We start from the raw sequence: 16,996 nt of genomic DNA on the forward strand, positions 1-16,996 counted from the left end.
CTTGCCGCCATGCTAACTGCACGACAGACGCCTCCATTGGACCCCGAGGCCATGGTGCAGCTGCCTCCTCCGGCTCCACAGCCAACTCTACGACCTCTGCCGCCGACTCAGCCTCTGGCTGCGGTCCCTGTATCCCAGCCTCCGTCGCCATCTACTCCTCCTCCACAAGATCCTTCAGATCTGCAGGATACGGACGAGGAGGAGGATCCGGGCACGCCATCCTCAGCCAGGGCCTTCCATGAACGTCTTGCTGGCCTGGCGGAGTACCTGGGCCTCCCCCCAACCAGAGGTAGAACAGCCAGCAGAGGGGGTTCTGGCTGCAGTCCTCACAAGACGCCCCTCTGCCAACACAGGTATTCCATTGCAAACCGATGTAGTGTCTCTGGCCAAGAAGGGTTGGCTCAAGCCCCACTCAGTCCAGCCGGTCAACTGACGCCTGAACGCCAAGTACAGGCAGAGGGAGGGGCATACACTCCTGCTCTCAACCCATCATCAGCCACACTCCTCGGTGATTGCTGCTGCGTCACTATACTCCAAGCCTCAGTCGTCTGCTGCTAGGCAAGGAGGAGAAGATCTTGGAGGCATACGGCAAGAAGATCTACTCCAATGCCTCCTTGCACCTGCATCAGGCCAACGCAGATGCCATGCTGGCTGCCGCCAACAACGGTTATGGTGGGAAATTGCGGACTTCCTCTCGGAACTCCCCACCCAATGCCAATCACGCTTTAAGGCAGGGCTAGCGGAAAGCCAAGCTCGTGGCGCATGACCTCATGGAATCCACAGTGGCTCATATCGATACCCAGGCCGTGCCATCTGCATTGCCACAAACATGAGAAGAACAGCCTGCCTCGGGGCAACGAAATTCAACCCTGATGTCAGGAGTGCATTCTAGATCTACCATTCGAGGAGAGGGGGACCTCTTCCACTCCTCTACAGACGAAGAGATGGACAAAAAGAAAAACAGCTCACAAACTGCAAAGTCTTTATCCATTCGTACAGCCAATCTCAGCAGCGCTCGGAAACGGGTCATACATATGGAGGGTTCTGTGGCTTCCAGGAACGCAGATCCGGGCAGCCGGACCGCTCGCCGTCTCAAAACCCGGCGAAAACAACAAAAAGGGGGTGGGTGGGGGAGTAAGGGCATTTTCCAGTCCCCATCCTCAGCGTCGGTCTTCGAGGGAAAGAAGGCATGACACACCCCTTCAGGTCCATGTGTCTCCAGTGGGGGGGCGGGCTTGCTCTCCATGCACAATTCTGGCACCAGAATTTCACTGACCCCTGGATCCTCTCCGTAGTATCCACGGGGTACCGCCTCCCTATCCCAGCCTCTCCTCCCCTCCACTCCCACAGGTTGGGACAGCAACTCTTTTGGCGGAGATCCGGTCGCTCGTAGAGAGCCAGGCAGTGGAGGAAGTCCCAGCCTCCCAGCGAGGCTTTGACTTCTACTCCAGGATTTCCGCCATTCAGAAGAACCACCAAGCAGGCCTGAGAGTTGTGCTGGACCTTTCCACCCTCAACCTCTCCCTATCCCTTCAAAAAATTCAAGATGGTTATGTCAGCTTTTATAGCGGAGACATTGGACAACGGAGACTGGATGTGCTCCCTGGAACTCAAGGATGCGTACCTACAGGTCCCGATTTGGCAGCCCCATCGTTCTTTCCTACCGTCCAGGATCATGGGCTACCATTTCCAATACAAAGTCCTTCCATTTGGCCTCAACTCCCCTCCAGGGTCTTTACCAGACTCATGAACGCTTTAGCGGCCCTCGTCCGAGGGCAGGGACTCCACATCTACCCATACCTCGACGAATGGCTCCGGAAGTGGTTTACCACTCTTCCCATGCCCTTATGAATACATTGCACGACCTGGGCTTCTCGCTCAACCTCAAGAAGTCACAGCTGCTCCCTATGCATACTCTGACATTCCTCGGACTCCGAGAGGGTTTTCCCATCGGAAGACAAAGACATCAAGATTGCCACTGCCCATTTCCTCAGCAGAGGGGGGACCTCAGCATGGTGGTACCAACATCTCCAGGGTCTACTAGCGGCGGTCCTGTTAGCCGTGCCGCACACAAGACTAAGGATGAGAAGGATTCAGCTGCACTTCGCGGCTTCGTGGAATCAGGAGCAGGGCTCGCAATCCGAGATGATCAACGTTCCTCCATCTCTCCACCCGGACCTAACTTGGTGGTCAATGGACTGCAACCTACAGATGGGCAAGCCCTTTCGGCCGCCCTCTCCGCAGGCCACCATCACCACAGACTCTTCGCTTGAGGGCTGGGGAGCCACCCTGGACGATCTCTGTCCACGGCACCTGGACTCAACAGGAGCAGAAATACCACATCAATTGGTTGGAGCTGAACGCCATCTGGCTAGCGCTCAGAGCATTCCTACCACTTCTTAAGGGAAAGGTTGTCCTCATCCAGGCAGACTACTCGACAAGCAGGGAGGCACCGATCCCCCTCCTCTGTGCAGGCTGGCGATCAGCATGTGGGACTGGGCCCTGGAGAACGACAGTCCTGGGGGAATCCAGCCTGGAGGCGGACAGGCTCAGCAGGCTGGGAGCAGACGATTACGAGTGGCAGCTAAACAACCTCGTAATTCAGGAGCTCTTCAACAGGTGGTGTCATCCCCAAGTGGATCTCTTTGTCACCTGGCACAACAAGAAGTGCCCCCAGTTCGCATCCTGGACTGACCATTTCACCTCCAGTGGACCAACATGAAACCCTACGCCTTTCTGCCTACTCCCCTGATCCACAGGGTAATTTGATCAAGGATCAAGGAGTCTCACTGACTCCGCATCATTCTAATAGCTCCATGGTGTCCGGTCAGGCCATGGTTTTCGGAACTACTCAGCCTCTCAGAGGTACCCCCGATGCACTTTCCGACAGGAACAGCAGGGGTGCTTAATCATCCACCCCGCGCCAGGGAAACTAGCCCTCACAGCGCGGTACATGAGCAGGTAACGCTTCAGCACCTTAGCCTTTCACAGGCCAATCTGGAGATCATACAGAGCGCCAGGAGCAAGGCCACCAGGGCCCGGTACAAAGCAAATGGACCAGATTCAGCCACTGGGCAGACTCCAGGGGAATCAACCCCTTGGCCTGCAATTTGGACAACGTGCTGTCTTTTTCGGCGAACCTCGCTCATTCGGGCGTACAGGTGGACACCTGTCACACATACCTTGCAGCCATTGGGGCTTATAGGAACTCGGAAGAGGGCACCTTTTCCTCCTCCAACCTTCTAGTCAAACATCTGACTAGTCTTGCTAGGCTCTACCCGCCCGTCGAGAGACCGCACCCTGTGTGGGACCTTAACATAGTCTTGGGTGCCCTGGCGCACAAACCATTCGAACCAAAGGCGTCCGTGGACATTAGGCTGGTCACCATCAAGACGGCCTTACTAGTCGGCCTTACCTCAGCTCGCACAGTCGGCGAGATTCAGGCGTTGTTCGCCTTCAAACCATATACCACCTTTCACAGGGACAAGGTATTCATGTGGACGCACCCGGCATTTCTGCCCAAAGTTCCATCTGCATTTCACTTGAACGAAGAAATAGTCCTTCCTATGTTATTTCCCAATCCCAAGGATGAATCACAGAGTGCTACACTGCCTGAGTTACAGGCGTGCACTAAAATTCTACTTTGGCAGGGCTAAGGGCTTCAGCAAGTCAGACGCTCTGTCACCGTCAGAAGCTCCAGGCCAGGCTATCAGGCCTCTAAGGCCTCCATATCCCGCTGGATGGTCTCTGCCATCAAGGAAGCGTACGAGGGCCAGCACGAGTCGCTCCTGGCCAACATGCATGTCCACGCAGTTGGGGCCTACGCAACGACCATCGCATTCCAGCGCCGTGTCACTTGGCAAGTCATAAGCAGGGCGGCCACTTGGGCCTCTCCCTCGGCTTTCTGCAAGCATTACTGTTTGGATGTCGGCTCTAGATCTGATGCGGCTTTCGGACAGGTGGTTCTCAGGAACCTATTTGCTTTAAGAGGGTCTCCTCTCTACCGTGGGGCTACAATCAGTTGTAATCGCCCATACAGTATGGAGGAAAGGGGACGGGACTTAAGAATAATTATAAGTTACTCACCGTAGTGACTAACGTACTCTTAGTCCATAGTCCCCTTTCCTCCATACGTACCACCAAACTCCGCCCTAATAATACTGGTGTCATTGGGCTATGTTAAATGTTGCTGACGCGTCAGTGGGGACTGAGGTGTGGTGCCGGAGGGCGGAGTCAGGGCAGCGCATGCTTCCTGGGCAGCGCCCCTCTAAATTTAAAGGGAAAGAAGGTTTTTTTCTGGTGAAAAAGGTTCAGTCTCCCATCCCTTGGAAGGGATACCCATGCAGTAGGGAGGAAAGGGAACTGACTTATAAGAAATTATAAGTTACTCACTACGCTGAGTAACTTATAATTTCTCCTCTAGGGGATTTGTCACACATGGCATAAGCCAACATCAAAAAAGAGGTTGGAAGAATGCAGCACGTATGGCGAAGAAATTCAAACCAAGGAAATTGCCTGAGATAGAAGTGTCTGGGAGCAAATACAATGCATTCATAACTAACACCAGCAAATATTCTGTTAGAAAAGATCGCAAGTTACTCTAATTCAACACAATCTTAGTTTCAGCTCCTACAGGAGCAAAGGTCTCCATCCTGGTAATACAAATGATGCAATCAAATTTAATTGGCTTTCAGCACCAAAATTAAAAATTCTCCTCTCTGTATACTGGATCTGAATCCTCAAATAGTCGAGTAACTGACAGTAGTAATCCATCCGAAACTGGTGCCATCAAGATATTACAGGATCCTATTGACACAGATGGGTGACCTGTTGAATGGCTTGACTTTGGTGTTCAGCTATCACTTAATCTTAGACACAAAAAACGTAATACTGAGTTTAAATCCCACAACTTGTTCAGGAGACCACTGTAATTATCAGGTTATCAAATGATGTGCTAATCTGCTGTCTCCCATGATTACACAAGTGAGTGACAATTCTCCAGCATTTTATCTTTCATAGATTCACATGCTGTGACTGTTCCCTGTCGTTATGCTGGGAATCCTCGGTAATATAGAGCAGTTTAAACTTAAACTGAATTTCAGTCACTTTCGTGCACTAGTATAGTCACTTTTGGGCCATATTGCCCACAGCAAATCGGAAGCGCTCTCTTAGCTCCAGCACTGGTGCCCATCTTCAGATTTGTTACTACACATTCGTGTTGAGTCCTAAAAAAATTCTCTCATATTTCAATATATATTTTATAAAAAATACTTCAACTTCATATAAATTTTCTTAGACACGTCACGTCAAACATCCTTGCTTGCTATCGATAGTCTGCCTACGGGTTCCCGTTCTCCAATGCGCCTCTGCGTTTTGGGACTACTCCAATGGCTGAAACCAAGAGGTACAACCTCTTCAAGGTTTGCGCATGATATGGCCTCAAGAACATCTTTGTGGAAGACCTCGACCATGACTGCCTGTATTGCCTACACCCAAACCATGTCATCGAGGATCGTGACATCTGGCAGTGCTTTTACAACAAAACCCAGAGGGTTCATCACCTGGACTCATGAAGCAAAAAAAAACAGCAATCCGAGCTGACCTCTTATGGGCAGAAGAACTTCATTTTAACTCCCTGATACCGAAAATCTATACTCACAAGCGACCATTAACCTTTGCATCTAGGAAACCAAGTAACCATGCCTATAAGTCATGCTACGTCTTCCTGAAGAGGTTGTTAAGGTGGGTTCCAGGCCTAGCATGACACTGACACCTGTGTAGGAACAGGACACATGCTAAGTTCCATCTCCAGGTCATGGTACATGAACAACGGCACCCTCTGTCAACCCATCTTCTGAACTGACATTCACAGAACCATTCAGAACATTACATTCTCACACACAGCATTCTATGCGTATAGGACAAGGTGCAGTGAAAGACCAGAAATATTATATCTTCCCCCTTAAACAACACAAGATAGACCCAAGAAGCAAGATACATACATACATACATACACACGCACACCCAACACATGAATATCCCTCAACTTGCCAAATAAATCCTTCCAACTACGCACCCACACAAAACCTTGAAACGGTTCTCACCCAGTGGGACGATTGTTACCATAAAACGCCACTACATTTCCACTACCCCTAATGGATAGGCACAAAGGATATTGCAACCAAACTTTCAAGTCAGGCTTCCAGCCGCAAACACACAACAAAGGTAAAACATGCCGTACCAGCATGCAAAGTATGCCCCTGAAGGCACAGAGAAATGATCTCCTAAATACCTCTCTACTACAACATGCCAAGGTACCCCAGAGGGCACAGAGAGCGGATCTCCCAAAACACACACATAGAGAGCAGATGTCCCAACACACAATATAAATATCCAAAATTGGATCAGTAGAATGGGATGACACTAGCTAAATTTCAATACATATCAAATTTTTATTCCGTAAATTTATCACAGGAAAAATTCATCTTAATATCATAAAAAACGATAAAAGAACCATCAATTCGTACCATCAATCATAACCACATACAGGACTCATTCAGACATTCAAATCTAAAAACACCCAAGTGTTTAATACATCAATAAGTATTGGAAATATTGTTACAGCAAATCTTTTCAATTATCACATCAGACAGTGACCCAGTCCAGAATATCAGGTGTCGTCGTATATCTGGTGCCAAATTTGACCAGATATCTCTCACAGAAAAGCGTTGACGCGTGTTTCGGTCGGAGACCTTCTTGAGGACGTAGGGCTTGGAGTAAATACTCCGCCCTGTTCTCAACGTATATGGGCCCCTAGTAAATCACCAAATTCCAACTTAAGGGAAGGTGAACGGGACAGCGGAAATTAATCCTCCACTGGCATCAGTGTGTATGCTGTACAAGCTCCAAAAGTGCAGCTTGGAGATCTTTCAGAGGATGCGACCACCAAAGGATTCTCCCAGGACCCGCGTATTATTAGAAATTGACAAAAAATGTGTGAGATCAGCCTTGAGGGGACAGATGTAATTTCAGTGTTTGCGGAATAGAGTATGAAGAGCTAGAACGTATAGGACGAGGGAGAAGATTCCAGTGCAAATGAGCAAGGTGCTCAAGTGTACGAACACGTGATTGTGCACAAGGCAAACCTTAGAACAAAGAGAACGAGAAGGGATATAAAATGAGACCAATGAGTTCAGAGCCAGTCCTAACTATGAGGACAATGGCAGTTGAGAGGACCCCCAATTCCTGCACCACACTTCTTTGTGACAGGATGCATGTCCCCAGTACACCTCGGTCTCGAACCATACCTCGAATACAATTCACTTGCCAGTGTTGGTTTCTTTCAAGCCTCATCATCTAAACAAGAAACCAAGAAGAAACGGAGTGAGTCCAGATCCAGTGTCTTACATTTGTGATAAGCAATCTGAAGCCCAGTCACTCCCAACTCACCAAAGCAAACCACTGCATCAAGAGAGTGACCCACAAAGAGAATCTGTGACACCGATGTGGACATTTGCCGCTGCCTTCTTTGATCGACAATGGGGAATAAGAGAGCAGCATGAAGAAGCCGCACCCATACTTGGCAGGCAGGAGATTTATAGGGGTGGGATGGGGTAAGAGGCTGCCGTGGGAATTGGGCAAGCCCATGCACTGACTTGCAAGCTCCCTAGACCACCTTGGACTTGGAGAGGATAAATACCAGCCCTCACCCATAGACCGCAGTTCAGGGGTCACCCAAACACCTGCCTTCCCGGGCTGCCGCTGCTGTTCCTCACTGACATTCATGGAACAAAAGGGCAAGGATTAACCCACAATTTATGATTTTTCGTTTCTTTACTATCCCTGGGTGTGCAAGATGGGGACAGGTTGGGCAGGGAGCGAGAACCACTACCAGCAGAAGGAGGGGGATAGAAGATGGAAGCAGGAAGTGGGGTTACCCAGGTGAAGTCAGAAGAGGAGGTATGCACCCACGAGTCAAGCAGGAGGCAGGAGCAGTGAACTGTGAGTAGTTTTCAGGAACAGGTGAGGTATTGGTTACATAAGTGGAAGTGGTACAGGAATGCGAGTGTGCGTGTTAGTGTGGAAAGTGTGGCTTGAAAAGTTAGTATAAAGCGTGAATGTGAAGTGTAGGATGCAGGATGAAAGATGTGGCCGAGTAGTAGCTGGACAAAGGAGCAGCATTTTGGAGGAGGTCGTGAGGAGGGAGTTGCAGTGTGGAGGGGGTGGGAAGTATGGGTATACAGGGGGGGGTAGTGTTGTGGCAGAGGGAGTAACATTAAAGGGTAGAGGAGAGACTTAGGAGTGGAAGCTATCAGATGGACAGAAGATTGGAGGGAGGAGTGAGAAGTTAGGAAGGAGGGAGAGTAGGAGGGGGATTAATCTTGCTCTCAAGTACTACATTACTTGGTATGAAAGGCGCACATTAATTTTAGTTTTGAGGTCTGGGCTCGTACGTATACAAGAAGCCTGTTTTTTGTCTCTACATTAAGAAACTGCTGTAATGGAACAAGTGGCATCATACCTCTCTAGGGCTGTGAACCCTATTCTGAAAAGCAACCCAACTCTGGTTCTGATCTTATTGGTTAGTGGACAGTAATTGGATACCTTTAGGATGCTTGGAGGATAATACTTTTTAATCTGAAAGATTTTGATGAGCGCTTAGAACACCTGAAAACTAGAAAAGCCCATTTAAAAAGTCATGATGGACACTGTATCAGAACTTGTGTGCTAGGGGTTTGCAGGCATTGTTTACCGGAAAGGGGTTTTCATCCTTACAGGTGATCAACTGGCCTTTTTTTATTTTTAATAATTATGTTTTTCTTTAAATGTAATTTCATTTGGTTTAGTCTGATTTACAGAACTTGCACTTATCTTTCTTCTGAAAATATTGGATTAACGTTTCTTTGTCTGCAGTCTTGTCTTTAGTAACTCTTTCGGCTTGCTCAACAGGTTTTATTTTCCACATTGGTACTGCAATGGGAGTAGTAGAGCCTACCGGTACGGAGTTACTCGTGGTGCAGAGTCTCCTGTTCTTGATGACTTTGTCATGTCTTATCTTTTCGCTCAGGTATGTGTTTTCAATTTGTTCTCATCCCTGGTTTTTCTCAAAACGCAAATCTTTCCTACAACCTGCCTGTTGTCCATGAAATGCCCTTTTGGAGAATATTAAATAGCCCTACAAAATATATGTTCTCAAATTCAGTTACTTGAAACTGAGTTGTGTGGTGCATGACATTTGTATTTTTAGGAAACTAGCATACAATGCTTTATATAATATATATATATATATATATATATATATAATGTGAAATTTGGATGGTATGTAGATGAGGGAATTAAAGGTGAGCAGATTCAATGTGTTAAAATGCCCATATTTTTAGACCCCTTAATTCCTAGCTTTATGGAATAATGCCAACCTATAGATATCGCCCTGAAACTTACCAAAGCTCCATATACAAGGCCAAAGTTGCATATTTGGCCAATTCTTACAGCCTGACCTGATCCCTTCTGTGTGTCTCACGCAAGCTTTAATTTCTAGTCTAGACGAGGGTTCTGAAACCTTCCGCTCCCCAGATGTTCTGGAATACACTATCCATTGAATATACTAGCGAAGTAAAAAAAAAAAGTATGCTTACTTATATAGTGCAGCTTATGCTCCAAAGCAGGCAAATGCACTAAGTTCAGTGAGGGTGAAAAAGAGGAAGATGTTTGACAAAATGAAATATTGAAGTTAATGTTAATTAGTCGGAATTGGTTTTAAGCAGTTTTCATTTTCTAATCAAAAAGTGATTGCCCGCCTTCCAAAGCTAGCTAAGGCAGGTGGGAGTTTTCAGGACAACTGCAGGCAAGCCAAAGGCGAAAGACCCCTGGTTTACACCAAATGAAACACACCTCTGTTTTTCACTGACAGTGTAATTGAATAGCTGAATGTCTTACATTTTCACTTTGCATGGTATTTTAACCAGTACTTGCTCTTTAGTGCTGTTTTCTGCTGCCAGTTTCTGACAGGGGTCTTGCTTTAAATAATTTTGTTAATGAGGGTCCTCTATATTTTACTAACCACTATAACTGGATCCAATTAGAAACCAAATTCAGCAATGTGTTAAGGCCAAGAAAGCAAGGGGGTTGGGGTGAGTCAGAAAGTTGAATCTGACAGAATAGACCAGTGAAAGTTGTTGATTATCGACAAAAAAACAAATAGAAACAAATAATAAACGAAGATGACACAGACATCAGAGAAAAGTATTTATGCTAAAGAGAAATAAAGAGCACCATCATTATTATTTGTGTAGTGAGTCAGCCAAATGAAACCGCTGTGCCTGATGTGACAGTCAAGGACTTGACCTTAGCTGTGTAGTATGCAGAGCCCTCCCAACCTGGTGTAGGCTGACTGCAAGGGTGCATGTGGGAGCCGGTCCTACCCCAAAGGCGGAATGAGGGAATTATAACCCCCTTGTGACCTTCTTGCTGCTATCTGTCTCACCATGCCTGGCAGCCTCGTATAAGTGTATGGTCTATTACAGATCTGCTGTCTCCAGAATGCAGTTAATCTCCAGCCGAATCCTCCACGAGCTGAAGCGCTGATGCTCAGCATGATTTTGGGTTCCCTGATGACCTGCAGATCTCAAACGATGGCACACACTTCTCAAGACAGGCGGCAAGGCAAGTGGCTGGCAGAGATGAGACACCGCCGCAGAAACCTCACGAATGTCCATAGTGGTGAAAAGGGCGGGGGCTAATGTTTTTTTTCTTAAGGAATGGGACCCCTGAGGAGAAGGAAGTAATAGATTAGCAGGAGCGGTCTGGTGAAGGCAAGGACCAGTTGGAAGGGAGAGGAGGCAATTTTGGAGGCAAGCCTGGGTATAAATGGCCCGCACGGTCAAAAAGGGCTGAAGGGTGTACCGGTAGGGTCAGGTGGAGAGGTAACTCAACAGGCGTAAACCAGAAGTTGGAGCAGTGTGCTGAGGACATGTTGGACCAGGGGAGGGAGGGTAAACAAAGAGTGGAAGTAAGTGTGTAAGAGGGCAAAGACTGGTGCACAGGGTGAAGGAGTGTGAGCAAGGAAGAGAGTGAGAAACATGGGAGGGACATGGAGAGAGGGGTAAGGAAGTAGAAGGAAAAGGGGAGAGAATAGAAGCACCAGGGAGACGAGAAGGAGGATTAGGTGCATTTGGAGGTGAGGAAGACTGGGAATATAGGGGCTGAGTGTGGGAGAGAAAGAAGACACACCATGTCCATCCTTATCTTGCAGAGTATATTACTAGAGTAACTTGCCATTAGAAATTCTCAAAGGGTGTGCGGTAAAAAAGGCTGTGGCCTTCAAGCCCTCATTTGTAGAACAGACCAGTAATAAACAGTTGGGGTTAGCTTTCGCTAATCCTAATGTGCAAACATCATCTGGTAAGTAGGTGTGCTGGTTGTCACATGTTCCAATCCCTATGGCAGGGGTATGACATCCCAGCCCGCTCCGCCACACCCCAACATGGAGGGGTGGTCCTCCCAAAATTGCAGTCTAATCTTTTTCTCTCATTCACACTCACTGGTAGCCATGCCCCTACCTCCACAGCATATCCAGGATGTCGGCGGTGGGATCCTTGCGTTGATACTCTCTTTAGAGTTCCAAAACACTGTGTAAGTTTGTTTAGAAACTTGCCACAATTACTTGTTCTGTAAATCCTTTTCCTTTTGCTGACCTCGCCTTCTTCATTTCTGCTTTGTCCATCTCCTCTGACTTCATTCACAGCTGTCATTCTTCAGCGGCACGGAAAGCAGCTCTTCGTTTACGACGAGTCACGCCTCCACCCGCACAGTAGGTGTATTGTAAGGGGTTTAGCAGCTTCTGCTCTTCAGTAGGAGGGGTGGTCCTCCCAAAATTGCAGTCTAATCTTTTTCTCTCATTCACACTCACTGGTAGCCACGCCCCTACCTCCACAGCATATCCAGGATGTCGGCGGTGGGATCCTTGCGTTGCTACTCTCTTTAGAGTTCCAAAACACTGTGTAAGTTTGTTTAGAAACTTGCCACAATTACTTGTTCTGTAAATCCTTTTCCTTTTGCTGACCTCGCCTTCTTCCTTTCTGCTTTGTCCATCTCCTCTGACTTCATTCACAGCTGTCATTCTTCAGCGGCACGGAAAGCAGCTCTTCGTTTACGACGAGCCACGCCTCCACCCGCACAGTAGGTGTATTGTAAGGGGTTTAGCAGCTTCTGCTCTTCAGTATGGAGTTCTCGATATTAATCATCTTTCCATTTCTTGGCTACCCCTAGTCTTGCACTCAACCGATCGGTGAAAGTTTTTTACTCTTCAGTATCCAGAAGAACAAATACTTTTATTGACACGCTCACGTATGTCATCGGTAGGAGAAGCTTGCCTCTCTCTGCCTAGCAATCCATTACATATCTGCTCTTTCTTTCTATTACCCTGTTTCCCAAACTATTCTCATTCTCTCCTCTCCAGCCTTGGCTACCCTGCTTATCTCGCAGTACCCTCCTGGCTCCAAGTCTTTAGAACTAGACTGAAGTCGCCTTATCTGCATAGGGTAAGACACACAAACATATCAGGTGATCTGTCCCGGGAAGCAGCCAATTAGATCGGTAGTGCTACTCTCCTCTTCCCATATTAATTCAGCTATAGCCCGGACCAGAATCCGATCCAGCCAGCACTTCAGTAACAGACACAGAATCCATCTGCCACTGATCCTGATTCATTGCAGACAATGCCCTCAAGCAGAACTACACAGGGTTTTCTCCCCCTTGAGGGTTTCCCTGGGATCCCCTCAGTGTTCAAGCCTTTGAGCAGGGGCACGGAAGGGTTTCCAGGAGGATTATTACACACCGCTAGATCCTGCAGTGGTCCATTTCGCCACAGGTAGGTGGTCTTCTAAGTCCAACAGAGCTCTTATTGACATTAAGATTGTTTGAGGCATAACAGTACGATAATAAACAAACAAACAGTAGGAAAGTTTGGGGCTAGGCTTGATGGAGCTCTCTGATTGTAGACCAAGGAATCTCCTTAGTCTGGTCCTGCTGCAATTCAGTATCAGCCCACATCCACAAACTGTTGATAAAAAACCTAAAACTACATAGGTGAATTGTGGAGTTCCAGAAGTCAACTGTGGCACTGACCAGTGCTTCCTTAACAAAGGGCTGGCCCTTAAGCATAATTGGAATGATTTCTATTTTAATATTATATGTGCTGGTCGACGTGGGGTGCCCAGATGGGTTAATAAGGTAGAGGATAGTAACTCTGCCAAAGGGGTGAAGGAGACAACAACATAAATAGTGCCCATAATGGCTGGAGAAGCAAGGCGATGAGGGTGACAACAGTGCACAAAGGGGTGATGAAAGCGGATAGTGATAACAGTGAAGGTGAGGACAGTGTTAGAAGTACCATGAGAGGCTACATATGGAGAAAGCAAAGAACTGCTAGAAGTCAGGAGGAAAAAAGGGGAATCCTGGAAGTGTTTTAAAGAAGCTGGGGAGAGCAATAGCGAGGCCCATTCACTGGGAATACTGTTTGGAACAGCCAACCAGAAAGAGACCATACCCTAATGTCTCTTGGCTATGCCCGTACCAGGTTCTCTGCCAAAAGGTTCTGACTCCCATTCCACAGAGCTTCAAGTAACTATCTCATAGCAGCCTTTCATGCCTTAAAGCAGAAGAACAGGAGCACCAAAACAGAAAGAGAAGCAAAAAGTGGATACCTCCTTTTGAAACCAATATAGCCGAGGGATGTCCAAGGACCAGGAGAAGGCAAGTCCCAGTCACTAAAGAAAGCATTGACTTTTGCTAGAGGCTCTGACACAGTTGAATTGTCCCTGGTGAGAAACCCCAGAACATTGCGGCCGCAGAGAAGACGTTTTCCCCTTAAGTTTCCCTGTTCTTTTACTTGGAGATACTGTATTGATCCTGCAAGTATCCCTACACTACAAATGTACCCTGTATACTCTGTATACCACTCACTGTACAAGATCCCAAATGAACCACTTAGTTTTTAAGTTACTGAGTTTATCTCCTCCAAACGCGACACTATTGAAATGAAATGTTGGGAATCTGGATAGTAAATGAAAATTGTATCGCCTATGCTAATTCAGTGGAGGCAAGATTTGATGCCTTTTAGAAAACACACCTAGATGCTAGGAACTGTACTAGACTATTCCACTCATCAGGTAAACATGATCTCTTGGTATGTTATGCTAGTTAGATTAGACTGTGATATTCGTTTCCCCAAGTTTAATTTAGAGGGTTTGTGTATTTGTGGTACTGGGTAATGTTATGTTTTGATTCCAAGGTATTTAGTACAATTAAAAGTTCTCCTCATTAACAAATATGGCCCCGATATTGACCTTCAGAACTTTTTTTTAAGAAACTTGGCGTGTAGCTGACCTGTGGATTGGCTGCAATGGTGCTTTGACTTCGGGTCTGTTTGTGATCCATGTAAAAGATAGTTTGTGTGGATTAGTTAGGAATCCTACAAAAGCAGCCAACACAGTGTGCGGATCATGAATTACCACAAGCTCATAGGTGACCTATCATTTCACAGTACACAACTCTGCTTTACATATAAAACATTTTCCTGTGTCTAGACATTGGCCTGATTATAGAATGTAAGTTAATAACGCTGCACTGTCTGACCACAGATCAGTGTGGTTAGTACTGAGGATTCAATCGAAAGTAACTTGTATACCTACCTGGTGTTTTAAATCACAAACACTGTCACATCTGCTGTTCTGACATGTGACAGACTTGCAATTTCAGTCTCAACAGCAAACAGACTTCAAGGTATTTAATTAAACTATTTTTCTTGGTCAGGATGATAAATATTCTTCAGGCACGATATTGGAATTTGCCATTTTAGAAAGTGGTGTGAAGGCCTTTTGATTGAGGTGGGTTTCAATGGTGAAGACTCAAAATGGGTAATAAAAAAAGAGGATTGGATGGTAGGTTAAGAATGCGGATGCTAGGGATTTAATGAGATTGAAACTACATCGAGATACACCTTATTGGCACGCAAGAATGACGGAATTTAGACCTTATTTGAAAATATTCCCTTTTCAGGATATCGGAACTTGTTACATGAAATTTCAATTAAACGGTTTACGAACTTTAGAGTTCATAGGACCCAAATTGGGCATTCCCAAAGGGTTGAGAAAGAGCTAGATCATTTGATAAGAACTGCTTGTTGTAATTGAATGCTCTTATTTGACATCCTTTAGGATAAAGTTCTTAGGACTGTGTGTGTACTCGACAACCACTGTTATTTCACTTAATCTTTGGGAGAGATTAATGAATGGATCACAAGCGTCATTGATCAGTGCTCTGCTTAGATTTTTATAAGACGTGTTTAATCAATTGGAACTTGTGATTAGACAGGCATGTGTCAAACTTAATGGTGCAAACATCTTCCTGAATACTTATTTGGGGGTGTTGTCGCTATGATGTCGCCTCAGATATTTTCTGCCCAATATCAACATATGAAAAGATAGAAAGTGTTTGGGGCAATGCTTCTGCGTGCAGATTACTTGTATTTGGATAAGCAGGTGTCTGGCTTGTTTTAAAACAGATATGACATGGTTCTCCCAATTTTTTAGAACATTTATTATATATTTGTCCTCGAGAAGTAAGTCCTCAGGCCATCCAGCGCTTACTGCCTGTCAGCTCTTCAAGCCTTTGCAGCTTGACCAGCCTGAAAAGCTTGTCCAGGACTCGGAGTACTTCCTGCCCTGCCAACTGTTGGCAGGGCAAGACATATTCAGATGTTGGAAACGTGGAGATGGGATATCTCTCCTTCCTTGAGTTTCACTGGCTCTTGGAGAACTGCTACCACCTTTTGGTCTTTTAGTGGCCTTCTATAGTCCTTGCCTTCCTTGCATCTTCTTTTGGCATTTCTCCATAGGCTGGCTGTTAGTAATGGTGATAATGAGCATGTCAATAGGTTCTTTAAATTATTCTGCTAATTTTCTCCAAGTTTTGATGTAGCTTGATGAGGGCCAATGTCATCTTAAGTTCAGCCAGAAGTCCAGCTTCTTACCCTCAGCTTCACACCACAAAGTTGTGGCTCCCTAATTGCTGACTCACACAATGGTTGGTTCACTGGGTAGTGTTTTGGTAATTGTGAGTCAGCAGAGATCCTGATGGGCACACTGGATCCTTTAAGGTTACATCCAATCTCACATGCCTCTACTTCAGCTCCTGTAATGCAAGCTGGTTCAACATTTTTTTGCAGGGTCAATGTGATCCTGCAACACTCGTGCCTTTTGCTTAGTCATGATGGCTACAACTCCATGAAACAACTTTAGCGTGGGAAGTCAGGGACACTGGGTATACCACAGTGAACATACCAACATCTGGGTCTGGTTGCTTTACCCATATACTCAGTGAATTACAGGGGTCTCACTGGGTTTGGGTTCACCTTCCCCTAAATACATATAGAAATGGGCATAGATCTTGGCTGTTGAAAAGGTCCTTCACTGTTTGGAGCCAGCAGCTGACTTCCATCACACTCCATGATGGGCTTTTCAGCTATCAAGACAAACATGCAACTTTAGCTGAATTGGAATGGACATCAGTCAGAGATTTAAGCTGGTGCAAGAGGTTGAATGACTGCTGCATGCAACTGTTTAAATGTTAACTCCAACTAAGCATTATTTATTTTTCAGTGATTGCATTTTGATAGTTATAAATTGTGATATCCCGCCATTAAATGCAATTGATAATAGTGTCTCAAATGAAGCCAAACCTAGTTTGAAATATTGGGTCTAGAGATGAGACACCACAAATGCTCCCTGAACATATAAGCATATACATGCATTTCAAGCTTACATGTTTTATTTTGCCAACCATTAAAGTCTTTGGTGGGCACTGAAGCTTTTAGCTTTCCCAGCTGTCACTTAAAAAAAAAAAAAATTTAAAAAAAGCTATTGGTCTTGCCCAGTCGGACTGTACGTGTTTTGTGAAATTTAAAACATTTGAAAGGTTTTGGTTTAGCTAGTTTTTA

The 16,996-nt window shown here is 46.1% G+C and overlaps 1 protein-coding gene across 4 annotated transcripts in view; it reads left to right on the forward strand.

Annotated features, from left to right (window-relative positions):
• JAK2 (Janus kinase 2) overlaps positions 1-16,996 on the forward strand; it is a 1,999,562-nt gene that overhangs the window by 692,097 nt on the left and 1,290,469 nt on the right. For all 4 annotated transcript variants that reach the window (XM_069626008.1, XM_069626007.1, XM_069626009.1 and 1 more), the window contains one exon: positions 8,950-9,067. In XM_069626008.1, the coding sequence (XP_069482109.1) occupies positions 8,950-9,067 (118 nt within the window). The remainder of the gene's footprint in view (positions 1-8,949; positions 9,068-16,996) is intronic.

Source organism: Ambystoma mexicanum, chromosome 6p, assembly GCF_040938575.1.
Source record: "Ambystoma mexicanum isolate Mex_15411 chromosome 6p, UKY_AmexF1_1, whole genome shotgun sequence".
NCBI classification, from domain to species: Eukaryota; Metazoa; Chordata; class Amphibia; order Caudata; family Ambystomatidae; genus Ambystoma; species Ambystoma mexicanum.